Source organism: Heterocephalus glaber, unplaced genomic scaffold (genome assembly GCF_053883595.1).
Source record: "Heterocephalus glaber isolate CG9 unplaced genomic scaffold, H.glaber_assembly_v1.0 deba00001538, whole genome shotgun sequence".
NCBI classification, from domain to species: domain Eukaryota; kingdom Metazoa; phylum Chordata; class Mammalia; order Rodentia; family Bathyergidae; genus Heterocephalus; species Heterocephalus glaber.
Window position 1 is genome coordinate 23613117 of NW_028258333.1, and position 15368 is coordinate 23628484.

The window sequence follows — 15368 nt, forward strand, 5'->3', positions numbered from 1 at the left end:
GGGAAGAAAGTAGCTTTGGACAAAAGAAATGGCTGGATCTTAGTTAAGAAAGTTTTATCAGCCAGAATACCTGACTCTTAACAGAAGGCAAAAGAACTTCGAAAAAATTAAATAGGGGAAATTTAAGTGAAATTTATTATTCTAATTCATATGTGGAACAACTGATGACTATGAGGATTTCTCTTGTTCTTTCTTTGTTAGAATTTATAACAGATGAAAAACACAGCCAAATATTTGATTCATAGCTTTACAAAAAGTTGTATCACAGGCCAGGGATGTAGCTCAGTGGCACCATGCCGCCTGGCAAGCAGAGAGTTCAATCCCTGGTGGGGTGGCGGTGGTGGTAGTGGTGTGTGTTGTTGTATTACAGTGCACTGGGGAAATGCAAACCAAAATCACATTGAGATATCTTCTATTAAGATGGCTATTATATATTGAAATAAATGTTGAGAAACTGGAACCTATTTACACTGCTAGTGAAAATGCAAAATGATACAGCTGCTATGGGAAAGAACAGGCAGTTCCTTAAAATAAAAATAAGCTAGGGCCGGGGAGTTAGCTCAGTGGTGCTGTCGTTTGCCTTGCAAGTGCAAGGTCCTGAGTTCAATCCCCAGTACCAAAAATAAAAATAAAACCAAAAATAAAAATAAGCTGGATATAGGGACACATGCTACTTGGGAGGCTGAGGTGGGAAGATTGCCTAAATTTACAACAGACCACGCTGGGCAATGCAGCAAGATTGTCTGAAGATAAAAATTAAAAAGAGGATTATCATATAATATAGCAATTCTATTTCTGGATATGTATCTCTAGAAAAGCAAAAACAGGGACTCAAATTTCTATCTGTGTACTCATGTTCAGAGTAGCATTATTCACAATAGCCAAAAGGTGGAAGCAACCCAGTGCCCACTGATCATGAACAAAGTGTGACATATAATAGTACAGAGTATTATTCAGGCTTAAAAAAGAAGGAACTTTTAACATATCTTACATCCTGGAAGAGTCTTGAAGATAGTAAGCTAAGCAAGGCATGGTGGCACAGTCCTGTAATCCCAGCTACATACTCAGGAGGCTGTGGTAGGAGGACTGCAAGTTCCAGGCCACCTGGGCAACTTACCAAGACCCAGTGTCAAAGTGAACATAAAAAAGGGCTGGGGATGTAGCTCAGTTGAGAGCTCCTGTGTTGATTACCAGACCACAGAAAAAAGAAAAGATAGTATGTTAGGTGAAATAAGCCAGTGATAACACAAAGTGTGACAGCGGTTGCCAGGGATGAGGATAGGGGAAAAATGGGAAGTAATTGTGTATATACAGAATTTCACTCTGAAAACATGAAAAAAGTTCTGGAAATGGATGCTGGTGATAGCTACACAACAAAATACAGTTAAAATGGTAAATTTATGGTAGATATATGGTACCACAGTAAAAAAAGAAAAAACGTGTATTATGTTTTCTGGTGTCCTAAGGGACAAAACTCTACAAGCTGAAAGATCTATGGAAATAAATGTTTTCAACACTGTCCCAATCACATTGGTTATATTTTAATCAAAATATTTGTAATCAAACTAGATCTTATCAAAACCAGCCCACTGTTTATTTCCTATTTAAGTAATAAAACTTTTTTTTTTTTTTTTTGGTACTGGGGATCAAACTCAGGACCTTGCGCTTGCGAGGCAGGCTCCAGAACCACTGAGCTAAATTCCCGGCCCAAAAAAACTCTTTATTGCAATCATGTACATATAACTGCTCAGAAGCAATAATTTACCATGAAACTTCCTCTGGAGATCTTGTTGCATTTGCTGAGTATTTTCAGGACGCATGAATCCTATCAGCCTCTGCGGAACTCTGGCAGTAGTCCTGAAACAGAAATTACAGAATTTGTGATGTGTGTGTGTGTGTGTGTGTGTGTGTGTGTGTGTGTGTGTATAACAGCTTTACTGAGAGCTAACTCAGATAACATACAATTTAACTAGTTAAAGTATATAATTCAATTTTTAAAACTGTATCCACAACCTCAATAGATGCAGAAAAGCCTTTTAAATATCTAACACCATTCATGATAAAAACCCTGATAAAAATAGGTATAAAGGATCTTATCTCCAACTGATAAAAGCCATTTATGACAACCTCACTGCCAATATCATGCTAACTGGGGAAAATCTGAAAGCTTTCTCTCTAAAATTAGGAATAGGCAAGAGTGTTCACACTCACCACGCTTGTTCAATATAGTACTTGAAATTTTATCCAGAGCATCAGAAAAGAGAAAGAAATACAAGGTATACAATTAGGAAAGAAAGAAGTCAAACTACATATCGTATCTTTATTCACAGATGACATGATCCTTTGTAGAAGACCTAAAAAACTCGCAACGTAATACTCCTAACTAGTAATTCAGCAAACTGGCAGAATATAAAATCAATACACAAAAATGAACAGTACTCCTATATACCAACAATGAACTCACCAAGAAAGAAAGAAAGGAACAAGCAAAAATCCCATTCACGGTAGCTTCAACAAAACCCTAAAACAATCTAACCAAGGAAGTGGAAGACCTTTATAATGAAAACTAGAGTACTCGAGAAAGAGAAAGAGAAAGAGAAAGAGAAAGAGAAAGAGAAAGAGAAAGAGAAAGAGAGAGAGATTGATTAAAGGGGATATTAGAAAATGGAAAGACATCCCCTGTTCCTAGATCGACAGAACCAATATTATCAAAACAGCCACACTACCAAAAATGATATAAAGGTTTAATGCAATTCCAAGCAAATACAAAGAGCATTCCTCATAGAACTAGGAAAAAACACTCCTAAAATTTATATGGAACCAGGGCTAGGGATTTAGTTAAGTGGCACTGCACCTGCCTCATAAGCGCAAGGTCCTGAGTTTGATTCCTGGTACCAAAAAAAGAAAAAAAAAGGGACAAATTTATATGGGACCAGAAGAGACCCAGAATAGTGAAAGCAATCATGAGCAATAAGAGAAAAGCAGGAGGCATTACAATCCCAGATTTTAAGTTATACTACCAAGTTACATGGGGCTGGGGATTTAGCTCAGTGGTTCTGCCACCTGGCTTACAAGCGCAAGGTCCCAAGTTTGATCCCTGGTACCAAAACCAAACAAACAAAAAGCCCAAGTTACGGTGATAAAAACAGCATGATACTGGCACAAAAATGGACATGTTGCCCCAGTCACTGAGCTGCCGCTGAGGACTCAGCTGCCTCCCCCTTGAGCCCCCTGCTTCCCGGCGATCCGTCCCCCCCACCCGCCTTCTCCCGCAGCTGCCTTCCGCAGGCCATTTCCACTGAGGAAAAGGAATAGTATCGTTTGTCCGCTATCCAGAACCTCCACTCTTTCGACCCCTTTGCTGATGCAAGTAAGGGTGATGACCTGCTTCCTGCTGGCACTGAGGATTATATCCATATAAGAATCCAACAGAGAAACGGCAGGAAGACCCTTACCACTGTCCAAGGGATCGCTGATGACTACGATAAAAAGAAACTGGTGTAGGCATTTAAGAAGAAATTTGCCTGCAATGGTACTGTAATCGAGCATCCAGAATATGGAGAAGTAATCCAGCTCCAGGGTGACCAACGCAAGAACATACACCAGTTCCTGGTAGAGATTGGACTGGCTAAGGACGATCAGCTGAAGGTTCATGGGTTTTAAGTAATGTGGCTCACTGAAACTTAAGTGAGGATTTCCTTGCAATGAGTAGAATATCCCTTCTGTCCCTTGTCACGAGTTTAAAAACCTCACGGCTTGTATAATGTAACCATTTGGGGTCCACTTTCCCTTGGACTAGTATAACTCCTACATGCAATAAACTGAAAAGAACCATAAAAAAAAAAAAAAAAAAAAAAGGACATGTTCACCAATGGAATAAATGCAGAAACAACCCCAGGCACATTCACAGTCGTTTGAATTTTGTCAAAGCAGTCAAAAACATACTCTCAAGAAAAGGTAGTAGCCACTTTAACAAATGGTGTTGGGGAAACTGGTTATCTACATGCAGAAGTATGAATCTAGACCCGTATCTCTTAACCTGTACTAAGACCAATCAAAGACCTAGATATAAAATCAGAAACACTGAATCTGCTGGAAGATAAAAACAGTAAAACTCTTTTTTTTTTTTGGTACCGGGGATCGAACTTGGGTCCTTGCGCTTGCGCAGCAGGCGGTGAAACCACTGAGCTAAATCCCCGGTCCCATAAAACTCTTAATGTAGGTTCAGTCAAGGACTTTCTAAACAGGACCCCTACTGCTCAAGAAACAATACCAGGAATCAACAAATGGTTTTATATCAAATTAAAAAGCTTCTGTGGGCTGGGGATTTAGCTCAGTGGTTCTGGCACCTGCCGTGCAAGTGCAAGGTCCAGAGTTTGATCCCCGGTACCAAAAACAAACAAACAAAACAAAACAAAAAACTTCTGCACAGCCAGGCAACAATCGAGTTAACAATGCACAGAATGGGAAAAAATTTGTGCCAGCTATTCCTCCGACAGACGACTAATATCTAGAATAAATACAGAACTCAAAAAAAAACTAAGACAATCCCCCCAAATACTAGACACCCAAAAATGAAAGGCCAAATCAAAAAACAAACATTTGAAATGAATAGATACTTCTCAAAAGAAGAAGTACAAATGCCCAGTGGGTACATGAAAAAAATGTTCAGCATCTTTATCAGAAAAATGTAAATAAAAACAACGTTGAGATTCCATCTTACTTTAGAAAGAATAGCTATCATCAAGAACTCAAAAAACAACAAGTGCTGTTGAGTTTATGGGAGAAAGTGAACTCTTCTACTATACATTGTTAGTCGGAACGTAAACTAGTACAACCACTATGGAACCAACTCCCCATGATGAATGGAATCATGTACTGCAAACATGTACTAATAAAATAAAAATGAATTATTTTGACATCAAAAAGAGAAACCCAAAATATAAATAATTTAAAGAGCAAATGAAAGGGAGATGACAGGAAACAATGAGATAGACCCTGTGGAGATGGGACGGGAATATGGGAAATGGGGGAGAAGGGAGGCTAGAGAAGGGAAGGGGAAATAAAGATGACTAACATATAATGTGGCTATGTACCAATTCACCAAGATGAAAGTAAGTAATGTGTATCACAAACATATACTAAGAGTGAAAGGAAGGGAGAGCCAGAGTGAAGAGGGAAAGAGGAAGAGAGGGTGGTGAGAGTTAAATATGTAGCTTATTGTGAAACTCCTGGGTTCAATCCTTAGTACCGCACAAAAGAGAGTTCTTGGATTAAAAATATCATGGCCAGAAAGAAAATGTATCAGGGACTCAACAGTTGCTGCTTAAAATGACTGAGATTAAATGAGTTAAATGTTTAAGAAACTCAACTAGAAATTTCTCTAATCTGGAAGAAAAAAAAAAAGCAAGCAAGAAAGAAACTGGGTGTTGTGGTGAATGCCTATAATTCCAGCTACTCAGGAGGCTGGGCCAGGACAATGGCAAGTTTGAGGTCAGCCTGAGAATTTAGCAAGACCCTGTCTCAAACACAAGAGGACAAAAGAGAAAGAAAATGACAGAGAGAAAAAAACTGAGGCTAAACTTAGGAGTCAGTACGACTCTGCAAAGACCAGGACAGATGGAATACTACAAAAATTAAGAAACAACATGAAAGAAATTTATCAAAGGTAAGTTTTTAGGTCTCAAGGCTCACTGAGAGCTTGAAAGACAGCATGGTGCAATTTCAGAATTTCAATAATAAAGAAGCAGAAAAAGCAGAAAAAAAAATCAAAATAAAGGCATATCATTTACAGAGGAAAAAGAATATACTTTTCATCTGCAACATTAAACTTTGTATGGAAAAAATGGTACAAATGTAGATGAAGATCTCTGGAAGAAATGGTCTATGACCTTAAAATTCCATATCTATCAGGCAACAAAAAGGAATAAAGAACTAACACATACCACAACATAATCCTCAAACATGCTAAATGCAAGACACCAAACTCAGCCCCCATGCACTACATGACAGTGGTGGTGAACCTATGGCATGCATATCACAGCAGGCATGCAGAGCCCTCTTTGTAGGAACACAAGTCAAGTCACCTCAGCAGCCAAGCATCGGATAACAGTTGTTTTGTCTAAATAAAACCTCAGTATTCAGGTTTAACTGCAGTGTTGGCACTTCATGATAAAAAAGTGGGTTCTATGTTGCAGTTTGGTTACTCGGCCTCTATAAGGTTCGCCATTGTGCTATATGATTTTATTTATATGAAATGTCAAGAATAGGCAAATTCATAGACATAGAGTAGATTCGTAATTAAGGCCAGGGTGGAAGCAAGCAATGACTGAAAATGGACAAGAGCATGTCTTTTAGGTGACAGAAATGTTCCAAAAAGTGGATCGTGTATGTATTTATGAACAGTCATTGAACTGAACATTTAAAATGCATGAATTTCATAGTACATAAACTATCTCAAAAAACTGCTTAAAATATTCCCATACTAAATGAAATTAATGTTGCAGGTGTCCCAGGTTTGGTCAAAATTAGAATGCATATTAATCTAATTCTAGTAAGGTGAGAAAAATTATATAAATTCATCACTGTAAAATGCAGAAGAGGTTTTCACCATTTTATCTAAAAGTATACAATAAAATACAAATGGATGCTTTCTTAACATTATTCCAAAGGAAAGGTACAAGGTTATTTTGCCTACTTCTGTTCACATAAAATATCTACAATTGGCTGATCCACTGTGACAGAAAGTAGATTAGTGCTTGTCAGGGACTGGAGAAGACAAGAAGGTATCACTGCTAATGGGCACAGGGCTTCCCAGCATAACGAAAAGGCTGTGGAAATCAGGTAGTAGTGACAGTCACATTATCCTGTGAACATGGTAAAAGCTACTGAACACACACTTTAAAAGGATGAATTTTATGGTATGTGAATCATATGTCCACAACAAAAAATACAATGGCAAGAAAAAAGTGAATAAATAAATTAATCCTTTTGATCCTTACTTTGGATTTCCTAATGGTCCTCCTGCAAATTGAGAATTTCTATCTAGAAATTCCTGCAAACCTTTCAGTTCTTGTAGTACTGACTCCAGCAGTTGGGAGGGAACACTACTTTCAATCTGTAAAAAGCAAAGAATTTTCAAGTTAAGAAAACCCTGAAAAAACTTATCTATAAAATAATGCATATTCTACATAAGTGTAATTGAATATATACAACTTTAACTCTGAGGGTTCTCTATCTTTATAAACAGTCCATTTATTTCTTATTCCAATTTATATCTTATTGACCTGGATACCGGTCAACAAAGGATACTAATATCTGTCCCCACCTGCTCCAGTAAGTTTGCTGTATAATTTATATATAATAAAAAATAAATATTATGTGAACATCTTATTTTCAGTATTCTTGTTTATCATTCAGACCAGAGTACAGAATAGTTTTAGCATACAAGAAAGTTTCCTAATGTCTTTTTCTAGCTATTAGTCATCTTACCATCAAAGTAACCACTTCTACTTCTATAATTATATTAATTTTGCCAATTCTTAAACTTCATATACAGTGATATCTCATTTGCCAAACTCAATTTGTTCCAAATTCATGTTTGAATAACAAAAATTTTGAGAACTGAACATTTTTCACTAACAAATACTGCAAAACCAAATAATTGGTATGAGGCTCAAAAATTACTCATAAATTCATTTTTCCAGGACTGTAACAAATTTCTTTCTTGAACTCTATCATGGTTTCTCACATTTTTCCTCTTAGCTTTACTGCTGATATCACTAACTTCCTTTGGACTCGTGGTTATGATATTGTACACAAATAAAGTGCAAAAAAAAAAAGCACAATGACGGATGTGAGAGTGGCCCTTAGACTAAAGCGTCACTCCTTTGTGTCCGCAGCAAGATGGACGTGTGACTTTGCTGTTTGAGTAGTGGAAAGTTCCAGCTTGGAGACATCTGACAACCGAGGTATCATTGTACATGTCACATGAATGTGTTCTTCCCTTTAGAAATGTGAATTGTAAGAATATTACAGTTAACAAGTGCAAGGTTGTGAGTTCAATCCCTGGTACCAAAAAAAAAAAAAAAAAAAAAGAATATTACAGTTAAGAAAACATTTAGAACTAGACATGTTGGCGCATGTCTGCAATCCCCACACTCTGGGAAGCTGAAGCAGTCTGGGCAACTCAGAGACTTAGCAAGATCCTGTCTCAAAAAAAATAAAAGGCCAGGGATGTGTAGCTCAGTGCTCTTGGCTTATTACCCATTACCAAAAAAAGAAGATATCTTGAACCTTTCCATTAAGACAAAGAAACATTTAAAATAAATTGTGTTCATATTCCAGATTCATTAAAGAAATCTTCCTACCTGAATTTGTAATATTATGAAGTTCTAAAAGATATTTTCTTAAAGCAGTCTGGGAAGTATGTCAATGCATGGATATGCTGAGTCCAGAGGAATATTGTGTATATGGGTCAAAGTATTAAATAGTAAATTCTGAGTGAAAGTAAATGAGAGCGTTGACTTACTCGTCCTTAACAACAAGCTAACAAAGAGACACGTTATTCTTCCCATTTTATACAAAGTTATCAGGCTTTAAAATGTTAAGAAATTTACTCATGATCAGACAGTTGCCAAGTAACAGAGCTGAGACTTAAATCACAGAATAGTTTCCTGGACAAGAACGCAAACATCTACATAAAAGAATAATCACTGCATCTCACTTACAATATCAAGAAATGTGAAACAATCTATCCATTAATATTGCCAACCAGTTATATATAAACAACGGGATATTATACACACTTACTGCAGTGATCTCTCTATTGCCACTCTTGAACACTTTCTCCACAACTAAGCTAGCATCCCAAATGTTTCTGAAACAAAAAATATTTTAATGATTGTGCTATAAATGATAAAAGACAATTACAATATACACTAAATTCCTTTCTGTAGGAATGTAATAGCTTTGTTAGCAATGGCTAACAAAACATAGCAATGGTTTCATTAAACATGTATTAAATTACCTAGAAAAGTGGGAAACAGGAAAATTTTCAAACCAAATATACCGTAAGTAATTTCAGACAATGAAATACTGTTGAAGAAAAATCAAGTCTCTGGATAATGATTATAAAATAGAGAGCTTTTAATAAAGAAAATCATATATTTAGAAAGGAGTTCTATACTCAGTCTATACATTTTAAAGGAAATGATATCAATGAAAGCATACATGTCAAATTTAGGAAAAATGTACACTAGGCATGGTAGCTAATTAGATGGGAGAGAGATTGCAAAACCACTGCAATTTTATCATTCCCTATACCTATTCCCTTTACAGTATGACTTTGATAACTTTCTTATAAACAGGGAAAGTCTATTTCCCACCTTCTTAATCTAAGTGGGCCTTGAGATTTCCCTATCACCAAGCAAATGAAGTGGAAAAGTAAATGGGAGGCCAGTTCTGAGTCTAGGCATCAAGAGGTTTTGAAACCTTCTCAAAGAACCTTGCCACCAGAAAGTGAATAATCATTAGCTGGCATGGCAGAAGATGAAACTATGTGGACAACAGCACAGCTGTCTCATCTGAGGCCATTCTAGACCAGCAGACAAGCATGCTCCTAAACATCCAAGAATTGACCAAAGATACACAGAGCTCTCTCTAACCTCACAATTGACTGCATAGGCATGGGTGAAATGAATAAGACAAGAACTTCTCATTGGATATCTAGACACATGTCACTGAGTTTTGGCATGGTTTGTAATGCTATGTTAATTCGTAATGCTGCATTATTAGCAGGCTATTAAAAGATATATTCTGATGCTACACACATACACAGGAATAAAACACAGCAATGAAAATACACAGATAATACAAAGGCTAAATGACAAAATCATATCAAAGGAAAAAAGAGCTAAAAGTAGCAGTAAAATTTAATGGAAATAAATGATGTCCAAAATTTATTGTTAGAAATATTTCACTACTCCAAATAGCAAAAAGTGAGCAATTACCACAACGTACTTACCCCATGATTCGAGAAAAGTAAATACAAATACCATTGTGCTTTCCAGAGTACACAATCTCTGGTCCAGTCATACCACTCATACTTGTAGCCTGAGTTGCTGGGTTTCCCACAGCATACATTGGAGTTGACATGGCAGGAGGCTGGATACCTTAAACACACATGACAAACCTCTTAAAGATATTACTCTAAAAATTCAGAATTCTCAATAACCCAAGTTTGTTGCAACCGGACACCAGGGTAGGAATATTAGCAAAAATAACAGAATAGATATGTCATTTAGCTTTGCTTAATAAAAAGAAAGGATTAGACTTGATGGGTTCTTCCAGGTAGATTTTCAAGTATTGGTAATGCAAAATGAAGAGGAAAAAAATAAAACAAAACAATAAAAATCCTTTGCAATCAATGCTCCTAATGCTATGAGTGAAAAAATAATTTCAGGGCCAGGAATTTAACTCAGTGGTTCTACCAACTGCTTCGCAAACGCAAGGTCCCGAGTTCGATCCCCAGTACCAAAAAAAAAAAAAATTTTCAGGGCCCAGCTAAATGCTGATATCCCTAGGTATACTGTTAGAGGAGCACTTAAATAAATGAAGGCATTCATGGCCAAATGCCAATAACTGCTTGGATATCACTTCTATTAAATGACGTTTTTCTCCAAGGTAATAGGCTAGGTTCATCTTTTTTCACAGTAAACCTAAAGATAATAATTTGTAACATTGTTCCTCAAAAAGAATAGTAGTAGCAATCCAAAACAAAGAAAAGGAGTACCTTGGGATGGTGTTCCCAAAAAGGATGGATTCGGATAGGGACTACCACTAGGAACAGGAGAACCTAATAAAAGAAGAACATAAAATTTATAAAATAACCACCCCATCTTTTGAATCTGATCAAAATTAGGCACAGAATGTTTGTAAACACAAATAAGGAGTGGAACTATCCATGATACATTCAAGAATTAGGGACTCATCTCTTTTTCCAGTAACTTTCTAACAATCACCACACTGGAAAACACTGACATTGGGATTATTATTGAATCGTGCATTTCTTTCCCTTTTAACAAATACAAAATGAATCCTGTTAATACTATTAGTTACATCTATTTTATTACCTATTATACATTAAAGATTTAATAGGGCTAGGGATTTAGCTCAGTGGTTCCACTGCCTGCCTCACAAGTGCAAGGTCCCGAGTTCAATCCCCAGTACCAAAAAAACAAAACCAAAACATTAAAGATTTAATATTAATCTAAAAGCACTTTTAAGAATCACAAACTATATTTATCACAATACAGCAGTTATAAAACATAATAAAAAGCTTTGATTGGGCTGGGGATTTAGCTCAATGGTTTCATTGCCTGCTGTGCAAGTGCAAGGACCCAAGTTCGATCCCCGGTACCAAAAAAAAAATAAAAGCTTTGACTGAAATATCATAAAATTGCTAAAATTCAAACTATTATAAAGTTTCATTTCAATGTTTCATACTCACTAGGACAAACAGGAGACCCCAAGATGGGACCAACATTACTTGGAGTGGGAAGAGTAGCTGGAAATCTCATCTGTGCTTCACCACCATACCTATTTGTATGAAAACAGAAGCTGAGTTCAGTAAAATTTATTTTATTTTATTTATTTTTGGTACCGGAGATCAAACTTGGGACCTTGCACTTGCAAGGCAGGCGGCGGAACCACTGAGCTAAAATCCCCAGCTCTGTAAAATTTATTTTAAAAGCTAGAATTGTTCCTAAGCATGCTGAGCTTCCAAATAAATGTTTTAGATTTTAGATTTTAACATATGGTGCTGACATTGAAATACATAACTGGGATATACCATACTTATTCAGAAAATGCTGACTTGACACTGCAGGAGGACTTACAAAGCGTTCTGCTAACTTCTGAAAAAGATATGCAATGCACAGAATTTACTTAGGGAGAAAACAGCACTGTACTTTTCATATCAGACTATAGTCAGATCACACATTAAAAAGTTTTTAACAAAATCAAATTTTATTACTCACTCACCTACTGTATGTGTGTTTTTTGTTTTGGTGGTACTGGGGATTGAACCCAGGGCATTACCATCATGTTACATCCCAAAGTCCCCCTCCCCACTTTTGAGACAGCATCTCACTAAGTCCCTAAATTGCACAGGGTAGGCTCAAACTTGTGATCCTTCTGCTGCAACCACACAAAGTTCTGGGATTAGATTAGCATGCACCACCACATCCATATATTTAAATATTAAAAAAAAAAAAAGTTTGTCTTTCAGAAATAGGGATATAGCTCAGTGGTAAAGCACTTGCCTGGCATGCATGAAGCCCTGGATTTGATCCCCAAGACCATAGAGAATAAAAATGAAAATAAAAAAATAATAATAATTTAAAAAGTCTCTGACAAAAAGTTTCCTTAATGCGATTCAGAATCCCTGTATGATACACATACAGCAGAACTGGTAGTATTTGAGGTAGTAGAAAAACAATAACACATAAATTATGCCAATCTAGGTGTTCAATCATTATTACAATCTTTCCAATTTTACACTTTTGCAAATGAAGTTTAATAATTTGCCTATGTAGAGAATGAATTGTTTGGCATGACCTTAAAGTATCACACTGGCAAAGCAATCATTTATAAAGGTGGCCAGTACAAAAAGACCTGAAATTTACCTGAAGAAAGCCCGAGTAGCCCAAGCAGATACTTCTCTATCACAGGCAGCAGCAGAGCAAGCAAGGATAAGGCAAGTTGCACAGGCCTGGTCTTCCTGTTAAAAAAAATGAAAGTTAGGGCCAGGGATTTAGCTCAGTGCTTCCAGCACCTGCCTCGAAAGTGCAAGGTCCTGAGTTCAATCCCCAGTACCCAACCCCCAAAAATGAAAGTTTCCTCCAAATCAAATATAAACATCTTAAACAAATTAAACATAAATATCTTAACAGTTTTGTTTTACTAATATATCCAGTGTTCAAATGTGTGATTAGCACACATTTCAACTATTTGTAAACTTGTATAATCCCTCAAGGAATAATTGTCTAAATGAAATCAGCTGTTATTGAAAAATGAAGACTACCAGTTTTAAAGTTTAACACAAGCACTAGTATTAAAGATCATTTCTCTTTTTATTAAGATTATAATTTAGTTTTTGGTTTACTCCTCCATTTTTTCTGCCTCATGGACTTTTTACCTTATGGAAAATATCAATAAAGGGTAACATTTATTGGTACTTATTATGTGCCAGGCACTATTTTAACAATTTGGCATGTATTTATCCTTATATGACATACTATTAGAATGTAATGAATATTTTACATTAAAAAGAAAACTGAACCCCAGAGAATTCAAGTTAACTCATCATAGTGGTGGGGCTGAGATTTTTAACAGGTGGCTTGAATTCAGGGTCTGTATAATTTATTGATTGATTGACTGATTTTTGGTTTGTTTCATTGAGACAGTCTTGCTATATAGTCTAGGTTGGCCTTGAACTATGTAGCCAATGCTGCCTTGAACTCACAGTGATCCTCCTGCCTCAGCCTTTGAAGTGCTGCGGTTACAGGCAAGTGCTAACATGCTCAATGGGTCTGTATACTTTGATCTGATATTCATTTCAACAACACATACACAGTGTTAATCTCACAGTTCCAGTTATGGCTTTGCAATACTAATGCCCCCACATCCTCGCCCTCAACTTTGTCAGGTCATTAAGTGTAGACATATGTATAAGTGTAGACATGTTCATAAAAGTTACGTCTTCTGTTTTTAATAAAAACTGCATATATTACATAACACCAGACTCTTACTCATACACTTTAATAAGAACTTACCAATATTATAATAAAATTCTAAAAGAAGTCTCATTATTAATTCTGCTTTCAAATGTCAGTGTACATAAAGACTCTTGTAAAGAAAGGCAGACTAGTGAGATTATCTGTTTATTACAATATTTTACTGCCAATTTAGGTAAAATTTTAACTCAGTGTTTCAAAGTTTTAAAATATCATAATTTTAAAAAATTACCTGATGTAATTTGAAGAATCTTTCAATCTCTTCTCCATCTCCCCCCACATTACTCACAAGTAGATACCTCAGTTGGTCTACAGGTCTGAGTTTATGAAACATAAGACTCCCCTAAGAAATTTTAAAAGATTAAACAATATGAAAAACAGATTTACTGTTAAATAGCAACTGAAACTACTACCTTATTTAATCAAATAAATGAAATAAAACGTGACATCAAAAATACAAAGTAAGTTCATTTACTTTTCAGCTCCAACCTACACTAGCTCCATATATCCACAGAGAAAAATGTAATAAAATACTGACTCTCTTTTGCTGCCCCCTCAGATTGAAGCATTAAAGTTAATTATTCATTAGTAATGTTGGCACTATGTATACCTGTTTAGACAAAAATGAAGCTGGATCCATACTCATACCTTACTTATATCAGGACAAATTCCAAACAGATCAAAGGTTTCAAGGACAAAACAAAACTATAATGGTATTAGAAAAAAATTTGAAAGAATCTTTAATGAATTCTTTCATGAACTCCAGAGTGAGGAAGCACTTTGATATGACATAAGTTCCAAAAGATACCTGACAATTTCAACTATTTATTCCTGTAGGGCCGGGGATTTAGCTCAGTGGTAAGGTCCTGAGTTCAATCCCCGGTACTGGGGATTTAAAAAAAAAAAAAAAAGACAAAAAAAACCCTGTATAGTCTCTCCCCATCCTCAGTGGATACATTACAAATCACCAGTGGATGCCTAAAACCATGAACAATTCCAAACCCTATGAACAAGCACTGCAACACTATAATAGTCGATCCGACATCCAACACAGCTACTAAGTGACTAAGGGGAAAACAATAAATGCAATATGGATACACTGAAGAAAGGGGTGATTCATGTCCTGTATGGGCTGGAATCAGGAGAGTACAAGATTTTATCACACTATTCAGAATAGTATGCAAGTTAAAACCTATGAATTGCTTACTGTTGGAACTTTTAATTTTCAGACTACACTTGAATGAGGTAAAAAACCTTGTAATTTAGAACTGCAGATAAGGGAACACTAATATATAGAGTAAGAACAGATCATAGAAATATAAATACTTGAAAAGAGGGTCAATCTCATTCTCAATAAGATAGTATGATGTCCTGGGAGAGGTTGCGAGGAAGCAGGCATTCACAAATATTAGTGAATGTATACAGGGAAATGTGGCAATACATTATTTACAAATGCACACACTCTTTGACCAAGTAGATATAACAGCTTTATTCACACACATGCAAAATGACATATGCACAAAACTGTGGGATTATTAAGAGCAGAAGTTGATCTATTAAAAGGAAGTTGGT

General features: G+C 36.1%; 1 protein-coding gene and 1 pseudogene across 4 annotated transcripts in view; one reads left to right on the plus strand and one right to left on the minus strand.

The window, feature by feature from the left end:
* Window positions 1-15368, minus strand: part of Nup155 (nucleoporin 155) — a 77427-nt gene that overhangs the window by 27518 nt on the left and 34541 nt on the right. For all 4 annotated transcript variants that reach the window (XR_002396407.2, XM_021261485.2, XM_021261486.2 and 1 more), the window contains exons 14-21: window positions 14029-14139; window positions 12687-12781; window positions 11510-11598; window positions 10793-10855; window positions 10025-10172; window positions 8812-8878; window positions 7002-7117; window positions 1766-1857 (exon numbers count right to left, since the gene is read on the minus strand). Coding sequence is in view for 3 of the 4 variants with exons in the window: in XM_021261485.2 (XP_021117144.1) it covers window positions 1766-1857; window positions 7002-7117; window positions 8812-8878; window positions 10025-10172; window positions 10793-10855; window positions 11510-11598; window positions 12687-12781; window positions 14029-14139 (781 nt within the window). In the remaining variant the exon portion in view is untranslated. The remainder of the gene's footprint in view (window positions 1-1765; window positions 1858-7001; window positions 7118-8811; window positions 8879-10024; window positions 10173-10792; window positions 10856-11509; window positions 11599-12686; window positions 12782-14028; window positions 14140-15368) is intronic.
* On the plus strand, window positions 2665-6404 carry LOC106009729 (eukaryotic translation initiation factor 1 pseudogene; annotated as a pseudogene).